Genomic DNA, 14,984 nt, shown 5'->3' with positions numbered 1-14,984 from the left:
TCTTAACATGTATACTGCTATATATACCTGTGTGAGAATTATAGAAATCAGCATTTTCTCCCGACACTGGGACCGCAAAGACCAGAGTTTCCTTGAAAACTGCAAGAAAATAAAATTTCGAACTTCACTTTGAAGCATGAAAAGAACATCTTCGCACCTCTTGGAGCTCATGCGGGCGAATGGACCATCATTGGGAACCCGTCCGCTGAGATTATTATCCGAGAAGTCTCTGGAATATCAGAGTCATATTTTTGCTATCAACCGCACACTCTTCACTTACATTACTTTGAGATTGGACAAACAGGTGAGCGATTCCGGAATAGATCCCGAAAGCAAATTGCTATTTAATCTTCTGCACTCGACACACACAGTGTTTAATTTAATTCTCGAGTCAGACAGAGACATACTGGGAGTGTACTCACAAGAATCTGAGAGAGTCGAGCTCAGACAAAGTGTCAGGAATGGTTCCAGTAAGATAGTTGTCGTACAAGTCCAGGCTGATCAGTTCCTTAAGCTCCCCAAGTTCCCGTGGAATGGAACCGCTTAAGAGATTATTGTTAAGTTCCCTGTAGATGTGAAACAAGTCAGCTTCTATAAGTCGAAAGGACGACTCCTATGTAACAAGAGTTGCAGCAAGGTCCTAGTGGCCAAGCAGACAGACTGAAAATCTGTGGCAGCTAGAGTGGCAGGTTCAAATCCTCCTCTTCTTTTTGCAAAGACAAGGACCCACTGGCCCCTCTATTCTATTCTCTATCTATTTCTCTACAGTGTGCTCCATCCTCTTTTTAATGTAGGTACTTACAGATATTGCAAATGACGGAGGCTCGCAAGGTGAGGCACTAGTCTCCCTCGCAACGATGCATTCTCCAAGTCTCTGGAACGGGAAAACAAAATGAGGGAGATAATAGTTAGCTTCTTGTCATGTATGAGCTTGAACTCACATTCGCATCACGAAATCGTCGCTGTTGCAAGTCACTCGAAACCATGTACACGGATTCACCAGAGATGGATCCCAACTATCCAGCACACCGTTTGGGTCGACGAGCGCTTCTTTGAAAGCTGCTAAAGCTTCACCTGAATATTTCCCCTTGAGAAAAAATAGGAAAGAAACCAGGCTTATTACCTTCCCGATTTGCTTTTCCATTCTCGAAGAGCAGCGCCACCACCACCAGTGTCACAAGACGCACAGCGCTTACGCTTCGTCGCCTCATCCTTCCTCTCCCTCTCCCTCAAGCGCCAAGCCGCACCACCGCCGGAGATACTATATTGTTTGCAGGACGCAAAGGACCACACCTTACAAGCGTTTCTGTGTGCACTTCTCTTTATCTGTGCTCATCAATCCAGCAAAGACGTCATAGTAATGTACAAACAACAAAGAAAGAAAAGAAAGAGCAATCCTCTCGACTTACTTCACGGCCCAAGGCCAACCTTCGGATCAGGAGAAGAAGCCGGCGTTGATTTACGTGCCCACCGCCGCGGTCATTACTTGCCCACCAAACTCATACCATGACCGAGTCGAGAGTTGACACCGATCGATTTTCACTTCATTCGTTCCTTTATTGCAATGGGGAATTGTAAAAATACCAATCTCGGTCTGTCATTCTAATCCTCTCGTTCTTTGTCCTTTTTCCATGACGTATCTTGTCACCGAGAACCCACTGCTTCACACCTACGTTTTCATCAGCATACTAAAAAGTACCTTTGCCATGGGAAAATTTCGTCGACCGAAGGATCACAATGTACGAAAGAAAGGAAGAGGGTGATAGGAACCAGCCCGGTGCCGCGTTGGGAGCAGCTAACCAGATTTCTGCGCTCGTCAAAAAAAAAAAGGAAAAACGAGGGCCGCTGCACTTTCAGTCGGTGATACGGTACTCCAGCGTCATCAGGTCCTTCATGATCTCGTAAGTCACAAACGCCAAGGCGATGGATGGAACCACCTGGGAATGAAACCGTTAGTAGCCAGCCATACGAGAAAACATAGACAAGCCACTCCACCTTGACCGAGTTGGGAACCAGGCCTTTGTAGAGCGCAGTGAAGCCTTCCTTCTTGACAGTCTGAGAAAATGCGTCCAGCATGCCATTGTAGTGCACTTGCACCTTCTGTCCGTTGATCGTTGTCGTGTACCACCCTCCCATCTGCATTCTCCGTCGGATGACATCCAGAGGATATGCCACGGTTTGGCCAGTTGCTCCCGCAACGGCACCACACCCAAGCTTCGTGAGAACAGCAAGCTCCGAGCCCGGAACGGGTCCGAATGGCTCTTCCTTGACGATGTAGTCCTTCAGCGATTCGTAGACGGCGAAGTTAAGTCCCACGTAAGGCACCTGGAAAACAGACATTAGTGAAAGTAGACACGCACAGAAAACAGAAAACTTACCACTCCGATCACAGACGGGAGCCATCCTTTGTATAGCGCTTGCCATCCTTCCATCCTGACGATCGTCCTTGCCGCGTGGAGCATCCCGTTGTAGCTACTCTCGGAACCTTTGGTCTGTAGAGCCGCCGACGTGAGCATTAAATTGTTCTAGCAGCATGCAAACGAGAAAAGAAGGTAGACCTGCACGGTTAGTCGACCTCGAATCATGTCCATCGGGTAAGTCGCAGACATTGCAATGATCCCAGCGCAAGCTCCGGCGCCCAGGCGTAGAACGGGATTGAGCTCCGCTTCGCCTACAATGCAATTCCAAAAAACCAGCATGAGAAACCGTCATCGCAGTTGATGAGAAAACAAAGTCTTACTATCGCCAGTTTCTCTTCGATACGCCCAGAGGATGGCACTGTGACAAAAGAGAAAAGAACCTTGAGCAAGGCAACAAAGGCAAGGAAACAAAGCGAGCGTCGCAACTTACTTGGCCGCATGCTCGTAGCTTAGAAACTTCACGGCCGAGTTGGGGACGATTCGGGCACAATTGACGCCATTCCCGATAAAGAATCCCTTCACTCCCTCCGTGTTCCAGATCGTCCTCAGCCCCTGAAACATCCCCTTGTAGCGGGCATTCTGGGAATTCTGGACCTGTCCGACACACCGTTAGTGGCACATTGTCTCCCAGTGCATGGAGAGTACCTGGAGAAGAATCTTTAGGCGCTCCAAGGGGGCAACGGCCGTCCGGGACCTGGATCAGCGATGGAAATTTCACGAAATATCACTCCACCAATGCATGCAAGGGGGAAAAGACCCGAGATTACTCACACTCCGCCCGCGACGCCACCGGCAATCAGCGACTTGGTGATCGAGAGGAAGACATCCGTGGGAGATTTCACATCCAGCTTCGTGTTGTCGACCAGCGAGGCGATCGCCGACGCGTCTCTATCGTAGACTTGAGGCGATTCGCAGAAAGCCGCGTTACCGGCGGGTGCATTCTTGCTACCTGCTTGATCGGCCATGCGCGCGCGCTGGGAGCTCAAGAATCGCCAAGCCGCTGCCAATCCGCGCTGGGCTTGGCCGCAGGAGCTCTAAACCCTAAACCCTAACCGAAGCCGGATAGAGAATGCCATCACGTGTACTACCATGGAATACCATTATAAAAAAGTATCGCGACCGTCCGTCCCCCACACGAGCGGTCGGGATTTGATCTCCCCGAGATCGAGGAAAAGTGTAACTCCTACTGCTCATCTTCGTACACTGCGGCTCGCCCTTTTCGTCCTGTCACTGCTCTCAAATCGCCGTCTTTGGAAACTTTCGTGCTCTTGGCTTCCAATTCCAGACCTTGAAAGCTTCTGGATGCGAAAAAATCCGCCGCGGTTCTAGTTCCTGGTGATTTCCCGACAGTCGAAAGAGTTCCAATCGACGAGGAGTCACTGCCCACCGCGACAAGATCGCCGCTGCTTTCCTCGTCCTTGTTGTCAACCGCTAAGCATGACGTCAGTGAAGATTGACTTGCGAGAAGAGTAAAAAACGCTTTGTCTCACCAGTTCTTGAGGAAACATAGCCACCGCTTATAAACGAGAAGCGTGGCTCTTCTTCCGTGGTGGAGTCTTGCGGATCAGCGGGCAACTGGACGTCTCGAAAATCGAGGGAGTACGAGCCAGTCCATTGTTTGCCCCTGTCAAATTCGACGTGCTTAGAGCTGAATGAAAACTAATCGCAAACAAGAGCATACCTCACAAATGCCAGTTGAGCTTCGAATGTGGTGAGAAGAGGAGCAAAGAACTCCTTGTTATCTACTAACGCCGTCTGGGGACATGCTATAAGGACAAACACATCACACTACTCAAAGAAGAGTAAAACTTTTGCGAGTGGTAGCTCGACATACCTCAGGAAAGTTTGCAAGCTTTGCAGGATTTGGCTTCCCGACTGCAAGAGTGTATGACTTTTTCCCTGCGCTCTTCACCATCTGCTTTACATTCTGTATAGCTTGCTTATAGCCGGCTGCGAGAAAGAACAGGTGTTAGAGAAAAAAACATCCTTCAATCAACTAGTAAGGAAAAACGCCGACCAACCCCGAGTGTTCCCACAACTATGCCGACAATGTTTGCATCCTTGGCACGCTCGATTAAATAGTACCTGGAAAACTCGATATTAAAAATCAGGTACTGCGAATAAAAGCTTTTATACCTTCGCCACAAAGTCGAGCTCTGACTGGACATGCTAGTTTGCTCACCGCTCGCAGGATCATATCTCACTGTCTGCGAGTAGCCCATCAGGTCCTCACGAATGCAAAAGAACTTAGAAAGAACTTACGGCAGCAGAGTTGTACGTGAGCATCACGTTTGTCAATGCCGGGCCTTCCTTTCCAATCCACAAAATCTTGGTCGGCGTTGATCCTTTCCATTTCAAGCCACCTATTGAATGTTCATCGGTATCGAGTATTGGCTCTTCGTCACACTTGCAAGGATTTAGTTCCCTGCCAATAATTTCTGCAAACGTCAGGCCTGAGTTCTCTGGAGCTTCCTGTCGGACTGTTTCTCGCAGCTCTGGAATCGCGTGCGCGTACTCAAGATCATAGAGAACCTGTAAGCAAAAGAGATACAGTCTCGATAAGAACAAAAGAAAAAAACTAAGAAAACGAGACACCAACCAGTAGACGTTCGTCTTTAGCAACAAGGTCAGCTACGACTTCTCCACACGTATTTATATCCAAAGGAGTTCTTAAGAACACAAAGTAGGCAGGAAGATTGGTCACACTGCACAGAACAACGTAAGCAAAGAACTTTCGAAAATTTTCTATGATAAAAGCAAACTTACGGGCTAAGGCAAGCCGGGCCATAGTGCACGACGCAATCGGCATTGACGTGAGCGGCCGCGACCTCGTCAACACAGCAGCTGCCAAACGTGGTGTCCGCCATGATAAAGAATCTCACGCCAGAACCGCAAGCGCTTTGCAATGCGCTCGTCACGGCGACGCTGTCGGCGAGAAGATTATCCGGAAACTAAGATTTCGAGAAGATCAATGCCTCTGCTCGACAAATTCTACGCTAGATTCTTGCCTGGAGACCGACGCGCGAGAATCCGTGCTGCTGGATGTGAGCCGCAGTGGAGGCGACCTCGTAGCGATCCAGGAGCGCCATCGCCAGGCGCCTAAAACCCTACAAACCCTAGGTAGAGCCACACAGAAGAAAGAAAAGCTTCTTTATTGATTAAAACATAGCGCTATCCCTCGAGCTGTGTATTCACAAGCAAAATTTCTCCTCTCATTCCTTGCTCTTGCTCTTGCCCCTGAAAGAAATCCAAGTGTTGCCACCAAGAAATCTCTCGACACGCGGGGAAATTTTACCTTGATAGAGCGAGCACCTACTTCGATGTGGTCGCAAGAACACCCTCGATCGGCGGATTGCTGCTCGACGCGGCCTCCTGTTTGGGAGCCGGCTTTCCAAACATCTGCAGAGAAGGAGCGATGGAGGATTACTCGCCAACGATCGGAAGACCACAGAGATTTCTACCTTGCCGAGCGTGTTCATGAAGCAATTCTTGTGATCCTCCATGGACGCGCTCATGAACTCGTCCAAGTGATCCCTCACGTCCTGGATGAAGGATGCATCTGGATTGGATCTCTTACGGCAGGAGCGAGGAACTGGCGGCTCCTGTGGCGTCGGCGTCTTCTCCTCCTTCGTCTCCTCTTTCTTCTCCATGGCAGCCCCGAAACCCTAACAAGGGTAAAAAGGGGTCAAATGGAAGGGTTAAAACTTTTTGACTACCGTTGTTTTATCTGGCCTAAGCATAAAAGGCACGGGCACTGGAACCCAGCATGATGGAGATCTCCACTCTTTTGCTTGCATTTGGGACAATGTGGATTAATCTCCACTGCGTCTGCGCTGCCCCGGCGCTCTCCAGGAGAGATTTTCCCCCAGGATTTCACTTCGGCACTGCGGCATCGTCCTACCAGGTAGAAATCTCTCGAATTCCTCTCGCGATTTCTCGTGTCAATCCTCCAATGCTTCCACAGTATGAAGGCGCGGCGACGACAGGAGGAAGGAAGGCATCCATTTGGGATGAATTCGCGAAAATTCCAGGAAAGATTGTCGATTCCACGTCCGGGGATGTGGCTATCGACCAGTACCACCGATTCGAGGACGATATCGACCTCATGGTGGATCTCGGTACGGATGCTTACCGATTCTCGATATCTTGGAGCAGAATTTTCCCCGGTACTCTTTCAAGTATCTGTTGTTGTTCCAGAGCTGATCGGTCATCTCGCAGATCGCAAGATCAATCCCGAAGGAGTGACCCACTACAATCGACTGATCGACAGACTGATCGAGAAAGGGATTACACCATTCGTGACGATTCTTCACAGCGACACACCGCTCGCGCTGGACGAAGAGTACGGCTCGTGGCTGAGCCCGCGCATAAGGTACGAATCTGACGGGATGTGCTCTCTCGAGCTGACGAAATATTCCCAGGAAGGACTTCGCGGAATATGCCGAGCTATGCTTCTCTCTCTTTGGCGACCGTGTGAAGAACTGGATCACGCTCAACGAGCCCCATCTCCAGGCGACCTTCGCTTACATTCTTGGACTTCTTGCGCCGGGGCGATGCTCTCAGGAGTATCCCAGGGGCTGCGCAGCGGGGAACTCCTCCACGGAGGCCTACCTCGTCGTGCACAATTTCTTGCTCGCGCACGCCGCCGCCGTGGGGATCTACCGCTCCAGGTTCCAGCACCAGGGCGGATCGATCGGGATCGCGATCGATGCGAGCTGGTATGAGCCGCTGACGAGCTCCCGGAGCGATGAGGAGGCGGCGCAGCGGGCAAGGGATTTCGAGGTGGGATGGATCTTGGATCCGATCTTCTTTGGGGATTATCCGGATTCCATGCGCCGGTTGGTTGGAGATCGCCTTCCAAGATTCAGCGTCGAGGACAAAGCTCTTGTCCAGGGATCTCTCGATTTTCTTGGAGTGAATCACTACACTACAAACTACGCGACCACGGGCTTGGATTTTCCTGTTTCACTCGTGGGCTATTACAAAGATCACAATGTCCGGCTTCTAGGTATGTTTGTAGTTTTCTTTCTATGATTCTTTGCCTCGCGTTTGATTGATACGTGCCAGCGACCTTTTTTCTTTTCTTTGCCTCACAGCTCAAAAGGATGGAGTCTCTCTAGGCCCACATGTGAATGGTATCAACGTTGTTCCCTGGGGATTTGAAAAGCTGCTGGGCTACATTCGCGTGAGATACAAGAATCCACGAGTTTTCATCACCGAAAATGGTCAGTGGCCCGTCCCTGCTGGGACAAAAATCCCTTACACTCACATCTGGTTTGTTTCACGCTATTTTCAGGGATTAGCGACGATTCCCTGACGAACTCGAGCAACTTGGGTGATCTTACCAGGATCAACTACATAAGCGGATACGTCGACGCGATGCTCACGGCTATCCGAAAGGGAAGCACGATCCGAGGCTATTTCGTGTGGTCACTCTGTGATAACTGGGAATGGACGAATGGTTTTACTTGGAGGTATGGTCTCTACTACGTTGATCGCCATGACAACTTGACGAGGTATCCCAAGGAATCGGCTAAGTGGTTCAAGAGCTTTCTTGCAGGCAAATACTACAACACGATTGCGATGTTAAATAGTGCTGCAATCAAGTGAATTTTGCAACACCAATGTCACCATGATTGAAAGCAACACAATCCAAAAATCTGTTTTATAAAATAAAGTTGAAAGTCGTTACAAGATATTTAAAACAGGAAAGATACGCAAGCATGACAGAGAGGATACGTAAAAATCGTGCCTTGGCACGCTAACTTACATCATCTTACGTCTCAGAAGTTACAAGGCCTTTTTTCTTCGCAAAGTATTCTTCCGCTCGCTTGATGTTCTTGGACACTGAAGCGCTGACCCACTTCTTCCTGCCGGGAAGTGTGATCAGCGTGCATCCGGCTGCCTCGAGCTTCACTTTGGCGGACGCTGAGAATGATCTAGCTTTGATCGACAGTTTCTTTATGCTCGAGTCCTGGAGATCGCCGAGATCTCCCAAAACCTGTGGAAACAACGATGTATAGTAGTGAAACTGTCTATGCCTATACCTTTAGTGGAAGCTTTTTCTCCTTTCCGGAGGGATTGATGATACGTTTGCTCGTGAGAGTTTCCAGTGACACTTCCTCGCCATCGTTAAAATGCGTGGCAATGTCTCTTATGTTGACGGCAACGTACTTTGGAACACCAGCACGCATGCCTGTAAGGTGGAAGGAGTAGAAACTCGAGAATAACTACTAGACTGATCGATGGAAGAAGCTTTACCTCCAGCGATTCCTTTCAACTTTGGTAGACGGCGATAGAGAGGCATTTGGCCTCCTTCGAATCCCGGCCTTACTTTAGGCCCCGCTCGCGATTTCTGTCCTCGCATACCAAAGCCACAGCTTCCACCTTGTCCGGCTGAGTGTCCTCGTCCCTTTCGTTTGTTCTTGTGCCTGGATCCGGGTTGTGGAGCCAGGTTGTGGAGGCGAAAGCGATCTGGAAGGAAAAAAAGTAGCAAACAAACTTGAGAGTCGAAACAAGCACAAAGAGTTTCTTGTTCTAAGAAAACAACATAAACTGCTAAGCTTTCGGCTCACCTAGAACCGCTGGTGGCTCGACGAATGGATCATTCTTGGCCGTGACAATGCACCGCTTCCTCTTCTGTGTTTGCGCGGGCACGGAACTGGAAGCCGAGAACCTGAAAGATTGTGTGAAATTCGACCGCAGCAAGAGTCCGCCGCCACTTCGATCCTGAAGAACAATGCAGCACCGGTATCACAAATGCGCTCCCACAGCTGAACGGAACAGGGATTTTCACTCACCCTAATCGAGGCGTGGCAGCCACACAAGCTCGCCATCGGCGGCGTCGCCATAGCCAAAGCCTTAGCTTCAAATCCAACCTAAAGAATAAAAGAGCATATGCGCTTTTGAAAAATCACATCTCAGCCGTCCAAATCTGTGATCCCAGCCGTTGATATAAACCCAGAGAATAAAAACGTGGGTTTTCAATCTAGTTGTGTATAGAAAATTGATTAGTTATGAGGTGTTTGTGGTTGTGAGATGCTTGTGCTAGCACACTATGACAATACAATCACGTTAGACTATGACCTTGCATCCTTTGTCCAGCTATAGACAAGATATAGGCGAGATATAGTCTCCACAATGATAACCAAAGTAAAAAAACTGATTAGTGATTAGTGATTAGTGGTTACATTGCTTTATATGAGGTGTTTGTGGTTGTGTGGTTGTGAGCAAAGAAATGACAAATCACCCATAGTTAGACTATGACCTTGCATCCCTTGTCCAGCTTAACCATGGGTGAGATATAGTCTCCGGCGATGATAAAGTCGGACATGATGTTGTAGAAGTGCTCCGTGTAGTGAATTCCATCAAAAGTGAAGTATTTGCTGGGATCCTTACACACCGTGTAAACAGCATCGGTCTGGTTCAATGGAGCGCACCCGCAAAGCCCATCTCCATTGCAGTTAAACTTGCCGCCGCCGCCGCAGCACGACTGGAGCGAGTTCGTGAAGCCAAACTCGTCCATGTTCTCCAAAACATAGGTGTTGGCGGCAAACCAATCGAAGTAGTAGACAGTGAGATCGGGATACTTTGCCGTGAGGTCCGTCGCCAAAGCATGGAGTTGTGCGTTGAAGTAGGAGATAATCTGGGCAATCTCGACGATGCAACCATCCTTGTCGTAGTGGAACATCCCCTCGGGGTACTGCAGGAAGGACTGGAGATAGTTTGGCGAGCAATCGGCGCGGGGCATGTTGTAGAGCAAGACACGGCGAGCTCCGTGTGTGTACAAGTTGTGGATTCCATCAGCCAGGCCCTGGATCACGGCCGGAATGGTGACATTGATCACGTAGCCGCCTCCCAGCGGCAGCCCGAAGTTGATATCGTCACCTCCGATCTCGACCATGTAGAGCGCGTTCTGGTACCATGGATCGCTATCCTCGCGGCCGTATTCGCGCACGACCGTGTCGCGGTGACGCACGAAGTCGTCAACCTGGGCCGAGAAGATGTGGGGGCTCGAGAAGGGCTGGTTCTCGACCTTGATCACCGTGGCTCCGGCGTATCCGAAGTTGAGGCTGACGAACTCGGTGCCATTGAACTCGAGGCTGGGGATGCCGAGGTTCTCGAGGTGGAGCTTCTGGATCAGGAAGTCGGGGATGACGAGACCATCGGAGTAGCGTCCGGTGGGCCTTCCGTAGGTGACGCCGTAGGGATACATGCCGGAGAGAGTCTTGCCGCCGGCTTCGATGTCGCGGTTGCCGCCATCGCTGAGAGAATCTGCAAAGGTGAAGACTGCGGTGGGGCAGAATGAGTCCTGCTTCGGGGATCGGATTGCAGCGGAGTGAGAGAGCAATGCAGCAAACAAAACAGCAAAGATTGCCAGAGCAGCGAAAGTAGAAGAAGCCATCTCTCTTTCGCTTTTGAGCTGTGAGTCAAGTTGATGGAATTGGGTTTGGGGGCCGAAGTTTATATACTAGTTGTGAAGTGTGCTAATATCTGAAACAGGAACGCTAATCTCAGCTTTCGAACGATCAATGTATTTTGAGTTACCAAAGCGATCGAAAAATCCCTTTCAATTTGAGGTGTGGCAGCGTCTCTTTTTACCACCTTGACTTTGTGGTCAAAGCAGAAAAAGTTGGGTTGGAATTAGATTCGACACCTAAATAATGGTCGCCACCTTTTTACGTGAACCAACGACTGTTTTCTTCTTCACACAAATTTAATCTCGTCATGCGAGCAGCCTGAAAAACCCTGCTCGAGAAAAATAACGAAACGAAGAGGGTAAATATATAAGAGACGGTAGTCACAAATGATCTTGAGAAGCTCTGAGCTTCGCAATCTTCGTCATCTTTTCCTGCGAGAGCACGAAAAACTCATCAGTCGCATTGATCATGAAGAGAAACGAGAGAAAAGCATGGATGAAGTACCTGGACAGCCTCGGAGCTTTGTCGAACTTCGTAGGCGATCTTTTGCATCTTGGCCAGCATTCTCGAGTAGAGGAGCTCGATCTCCTGCACGCTACCACCGCATCTGGAAACGTTTTGGAGCTGGTCGATGCTGAATCCCTCGGCGTACATGCCGAGCAGCGCTTGCTGCTGCTGCTGCCGCAGCGAGGAAGAAGATCTCTCCCCCCTTCCACCAGTCCCGGAGGAACTCCTCCAGCTATCAACCTCTTCCTCCTCGCCGCTCGTGGAAGAGCTCCCAAAGCTCGTGGAGAACCAAGGCAGCGGAGACACTGGAACAAAGCTTCCATACAAGCCACCTTGCTCGGATGATCTCCCTGCTCTCCCAACGTTTCTCACGACCAAAAGCCGAGGATGGAACTGCCGTGTCTGGCGCTGGAACTGGAATGCCCGGTACTCGTGCGTCTGGATCGAGTTCTCTGCCGTGGTCTCCGTGAGAAGGAGGAACAAACACGGCAACAATGCTGGAGCATCGCCCAGCTTTTCCTCCTGGCGATCGATGAAAGAGTCGCTAATGCTGCTACTCCTGCTGGAGGTAGCGTAAGGCAAGCCCAGATCGATGGAGGAGTTGGAGTTGTCTAGTATTTTCTTCTCCCGATCGAGCGATGGAGCTGGAGAGGCTGGATTCCTGGCGTTGAGGTTCGCAGTGACGGCGGCCTCTCGCATCGATGGCCGCATTGAGGAGCTCCTGCGACCGAGGAGCCAGCCAATGATCGCGTCCCCGCCCCACTTCTGGCGATTCCCGACAAGGCGCTCCAGCTTCCGATCGTCCAGCTCCCCGGCGGCATCGTAGAAGCTCATGAGCGTACCTGAGCAGCAGCAGCCGGTAATGATCGCCGTGTGCTCCTCGCGGCGGCTGGGCGCCGCAGGGGAATCACCATCGTCTTGGAAATTCTGGATGGATCTGGTGTGCAATCGCCCGAAGAGCAGCCCGTCGGTGTCTGTGTGTGATCCCAGCTCGCGCAGCGCCATGGCCAATGTGGATCCGGAAATCTCCACACGATCTATGGGATCGTCCATTTCCCCGCTCTGCCCTAGAGATCTTGGCTAGGGTTTTAGATTTCGTTGAAAAGGAAGTAAAGGAGAGAAAAGGAAATGCGCTAGAACCCTAATCGATTCCTAGCAAATGGGGACCGATGGGAGCGCCTGGATCGTGTCACGAACCGCGCGAGCTCCAAGCAACATCGCGGTGATCAAGTACTGGGGTAAGCGCGACGAGGATCTCATCCTCCCGCTGAATTCCAGCATCAGCGTCACGCTGGATCCGAACGATCTCTCCGCGACTACCACGGTCTCTACGAGCCCGGATTTCGATGCTGATAGGCTATGGCTCAATGACAAGGTGAGCTTCCTTCAGATCCAGGCTGCTCAAGATCGACACATCCTTTTTCTTTCTCTCGATCGCGAAATTCTTTCATATTTTCTTTCATTCTGTTATCGCAGGAGGTTTCTTTGTCGAGCCATAGATACGTGAGCTGCCTCAAAGAGCTTCGTGATAGAGCCACCGATGTGAAAGACGAGAAAACTGGGATCGTGATTACAAAGGAGGATTGGAAACATCTCAAGCTTCACATCGTTTCTAAAAACAACTTTCCTACCGCTGCTGGATTAGCTTCATCAGCAGCTGGATTTGCTTGTCTTGGTAAGAAGAAAAGCAAAAAGAAATCTCTGTGAGATATATCCTGACTGACACTCTTTGTTTTCTTCCCTACAGTGTTTACCGTTGCTGAGCTTATGGGGATCAAGGAGTCGTTTCCAGGGGAGCTTTCAACGATCGCTCGGTAAAGCATTCACTGAATGGAGTGTTTTGGAGCAAACCTTTGCTGCTACAGGCGTGGTTCCGGTAGCGCCTGCCGCAGTCTCCATGGAGGATTTGTCAAGTGGGAGATGGGAAAGGTACTTGTTTTTTCCTTGAAAAACTTTGATACTAACATGCTTTTTGGTGTGCTGTAAAGAGGGCCGATGGAAAAGATAGCATTGCTGTTCCGCTTGCAGAGCATCACGAGTGGGATGATCTTCGGATTGTGATTTGTGTGGTAAGTATGAAGCTTGGAAAGTTCTCGAGTGTAGCTATTGTGATTTTTATTTCTAGGTGAGTTCGCGGCAGAAAGAAGTGAGCAGTACATCGGGCATGCAAGAGTCTGTCCAGACAAGTCCACTCCTACATTATCGAGCCAAGGTGATTTTTTCTCTCTCGATTTTTGACGTCCTGGCATATGTAAGTTTATATTCCCAAACAGGAAGTAGTGCCAAAGAGAATCACTGAGATGGAAGAAGCTTTGTCCAAACGCGATTTCTCTTCCTTCGCCAAGTTGACTTGCGCGGACAGCAACCAGTTCCATGCAACTTGCCTCGACACCTCTCCACCAATTTTCTACATGAACGATACCTCCAGAAGGATCATTGGACTCGTGGAGCGCTGGAACAAGTCCGAAGGGAGTCCTCAGGTATACTTCGATTTCGACTTCGTGACTCGTGGTTGATTGGTGTGAGAACTGCTAGGCAGCATACACTTTTGATGCTGGACCAAATGCAGTAATCTTTGTTCCCCAGAAATCTGGAGGAGCATTGCTGCATCGTTTGCTCTACGAGTTTCCCCCACCGGAAGGCATGAATCTATCAAGGTAAGACAGATCGATTTCTTCTTTCTCACAATTAGTAGTCCTAAGGCATTTGTTTGTGTGGTTTGCAGCTACGTTGTTGGTAGCACAGAGCTTTTGGAGGCTTTAGGCATTGATAAACTGGAAGATATTCGTTCCCTGGAGCGCCCTATAGAATCTCCAAAGAGAGACGAAGGACATGGAGAGCTTGCTTATCTAATTTGCACCCGGCCAGGGAATGGCGCTTCCTTGTGTGAATGATTTCAAGGAAAGACCACTTAGCCATAGTCTTCTCAAAAGCGGTTACTAATGGAGAATCCAAGACAAAAGAGCACGAATGATTGGTTCCAAAGCTTTTGTTGGGGAACTTGGGCCGAGATCTGGACACTCTTACTGGCTAAGGTTGTAAAACGTGAAACTTGTACTCTTACATTTGCAGTTACACGTCAACGCTTCCTGTTCCTTCGGATGGAACTTGTTGAGCTTATCTATATGCTGTTTATGTGTGGCTAGAGGCCGAACGTGGGGAGAGTACCCACGAGGCTTACGAAAGGCCTCGGTGTTTGATGTGTACCTTGCAATTGGATACATTTAGTATTATTGATGATGTTATTATACTAATAAGAAAGTTTCCACCAGCTGGCTCTTACATGTGAGAGGTAACGTTTTCTGGCTCCTCCCACTGACTAATTCTTCCTCACAACTCGTACTTAGCAGCGAGCATACAGAGTTCTTCTTGGCTATGCACTTGCTTCATTGAGAGTTTCCGAGTTATGGCCATTAGGCAGCTTTCTAATGCGCAGCTAGATAGGATCTTTGCTGGTTTGTCATCCTTGGAGTTTGATGTCCAGTTTAAAGAGTTTGAGTTTGAGGATCTTGATAAGTTGAATGGTTTGGATCGTGATGTTTGGGTATCTGTCCCTGGAAGGGTTGAGTTGGATGAGAACCGGATGGCTATCCTAGAGCGTTTAGGAAAGAAGCTGAAACACCTCTCAGCATCTTAT

General features: G+C 49.6%; 8 protein-coding genes across 10 annotated transcripts; 2 read left to right on the top strand and 6 right to left on the bottom strand.

The window, feature by feature from the left end:
- Positions 1 to 17: 17 nt before the first annotated feature.
- On the bottom strand, positions 18 to 1,384 carry LOC9661120 (leucine-rich repeat protein 1). The gene is made up of 7 exons (XM_024666012.1): positions 1,124 to 1,384; positions 942 to 1,074; positions 803 to 874; positions 423 to 566; positions 281 to 352; positions 158 to 229; positions 18 to 99 (listed from the first exon to the last, which is right to left on the bottom strand). Exons 1-7 carry the CDS (start codon positions 1,209 to 1,211, stop codon positions 48 to 50), a joined length of 633 nt encoding a protein of 210 aa, XP_024521780.1. The 5' UTR covers positions 1,212 to 1,384; the 3' UTR covers positions 18 to 47.
- Positions 1,385 to 1,779: 395 nt separating this feature from the next.
- Positions 1,780 to 3,503, bottom strand: LOC9661119 (mitochondrial adenine nucleotide transporter ADNT1). Its single transcript, XM_002992272.2, has 8 exons — positions 3,192 to 3,503; positions 3,066 to 3,114; positions 2,851 to 3,014; positions 2,741 to 2,778; positions 2,559 to 2,671; positions 2,379 to 2,492; positions 1,996 to 2,325; positions 1,780 to 1,937 (listed from the first exon to the last, which is right to left on the bottom strand). Exons 1-8 carry the CDS (start codon positions 3,383 to 3,385, stop codon positions 1,854 to 1,856), a joined length of 1,086 nt encoding a protein of 361 aa, XP_002992318.1. The 5' UTR covers positions 3,386 to 3,503; the 3' UTR covers positions 1,780 to 1,853.
- Positions 3,496 to 6,253, bottom strand: LOC9661530 (2-(3-amino-3-carboxypropyl)histidine synthase subunit 2). Of its 2 annotated transcripts, XM_024666004.1 has the most exons (13): positions 6,137 to 6,253; positions 5,882 to 6,085; positions 5,716 to 5,819; positions 5,429 to 5,657; positions 5,187 to 5,371; positions 5,020 to 5,125; positions 4,683 to 4,952; positions 4,557 to 4,627; positions 4,438 to 4,505; positions 4,255 to 4,370; positions 4,102 to 4,208; positions 3,911 to 4,044; positions 3,496 to 3,851 (listed from the first exon to the last, which is right to left on the bottom strand). In XM_024666004.1, exons 4-13 carry the CDS (start codon positions 5,507 to 5,509, stop codon positions 3,604 to 3,606), a joined length of 1,386 nt encoding a protein of 461 aa, XP_024521772.1. In that variant the 5' UTR covers positions 5,510 to 5,657; positions 5,716 to 5,819; positions 5,882 to 6,085; positions 6,137 to 6,253; the 3' UTR covers positions 3,496 to 3,603. The 2 variants fall into 2 exon arrangements, with proteins under 2 accessions (XP_024521772.1, XP_024521771.1); XM_024666003.1 differs by lacking the exon at positions 6,137 to 6,253 and having other exon boundaries at positions 5,882 to 6,103.
- On the top strand, positions 6,171 to 8,116 carry LOC9661118 (beta-glucosidase 6). Of its 2 annotated transcripts, XM_024666002.1 has the most exons (7): positions 6,171 to 6,324; positions 6,385 to 6,586; positions 6,639 to 6,792; positions 6,842 to 7,428; positions 7,517 to 7,645; positions 7,717 to 7,894; positions 7,981 to 8,116. In XM_024666002.1, exons 1-7 carry the CDS (start codon positions 6,187 to 6,189, stop codon positions 8,012 to 8,014), a joined length of 1,422 nt encoding a protein of 473 aa, XP_024521770.1. In that variant the 5' UTR covers positions 6,171 to 6,186; the 3' UTR covers positions 8,015 to 8,116. The 2 variants fall into 2 exon arrangements, with proteins under 2 accessions (XP_024521770.1, XP_002992345.2); XM_002992299.2 differs by having other exon boundaries at positions 7,717 to 8,116.
- A 28-nt stretch (positions 8,117 to 8,144) lies between these two features.
- On the bottom strand, positions 8,145 to 9,328 carry LOC9661117 (50S ribosomal protein L15, chloroplastic). The gene is made up of 5 exons (XM_002992270.2): positions 9,221 to 9,328; positions 8,996 to 9,149; positions 8,682 to 8,894; positions 8,468 to 8,616; positions 8,145 to 8,421 (listed from the first exon to the last, which is right to left on the bottom strand). The coding sequence occupies exons 1-5, from the start codon at positions 9,269 to 9,271 to the stop codon at positions 8,197 to 8,199; spliced, it is 792 nt and encodes a 263-aa protein (XP_002992316.2). The 5' UTR covers positions 9,272 to 9,328; the 3' UTR covers positions 8,145 to 8,196.
- A 347-nt stretch (positions 9,329 to 9,675) lies between these two features.
- On the bottom strand, positions 9,676 to 10,824 carry LOC9661529 (GDSL esterase/lipase At3g05180). The gene has a single exon (XM_024666026.1). It carries the CDS (start codon positions 10,822 to 10,824, stop codon positions 9,676 to 9,678), a length of 1,149 nt encoding a protein of 382 aa, XP_024521794.1.
- A 190-nt stretch (positions 10,825 to 11,014) lies between these two features.
- LOC112343104 lies at positions 11,015 to 12,487 on the bottom strand. The gene is made up of 2 exons (XM_024666015.1): positions 11,345 to 12,487; positions 11,015 to 11,271 (listed from the first exon to the last, which is right to left on the bottom strand). Exons 1-2 carry the CDS (start codon positions 12,398 to 12,400, stop codon positions 11,221 to 11,223), a joined length of 1,107 nt encoding a protein of 368 aa, XP_024521783.1. The 5' UTR covers positions 12,401 to 12,487; the 3' UTR covers positions 11,015 to 11,220.
- Positions 12,455 to 14,332, top strand: LOC9661528 (diphosphomevalonate decarboxylase MVD2, peroxisomal). The gene is made up of 9 exons (XM_002992298.2): positions 12,455 to 12,722; positions 12,824 to 13,022; positions 13,095 to 13,161; positions 13,213 to 13,276; positions 13,336 to 13,416; positions 13,473 to 13,559; positions 13,621 to 13,827; positions 13,883 to 14,004; positions 14,073 to 14,332. The coding sequence occupies exons 1-9, from the start codon at positions 12,507 to 12,509 to the stop codon at positions 14,239 to 14,241; spliced, it is 1,212 nt and encodes a 403-aa protein (XP_002992344.1). The 5' UTR covers positions 12,455 to 12,506; the 3' UTR covers positions 14,242 to 14,332.
- Positions 14,333 to 14,984: the final 652 nt, after the last annotated feature.

This window comes from Selaginella moellendorffii, unplaced genomic scaffold (assembly GCF_000143415.4).
Source record: "Selaginella moellendorffii unplaced genomic scaffold, v1.0 SELMOscaffold_133, whole genome shotgun sequence".
NCBI classification, from domain to species: domain Eukaryota; kingdom Viridiplantae; phylum Streptophyta; class Lycopodiopsida; order Selaginellales; family Selaginellaceae; genus Selaginella; species Selaginella moellendorffii.
This window is presented reverse-complemented; position numbering and strand designations above follow the sequence as displayed.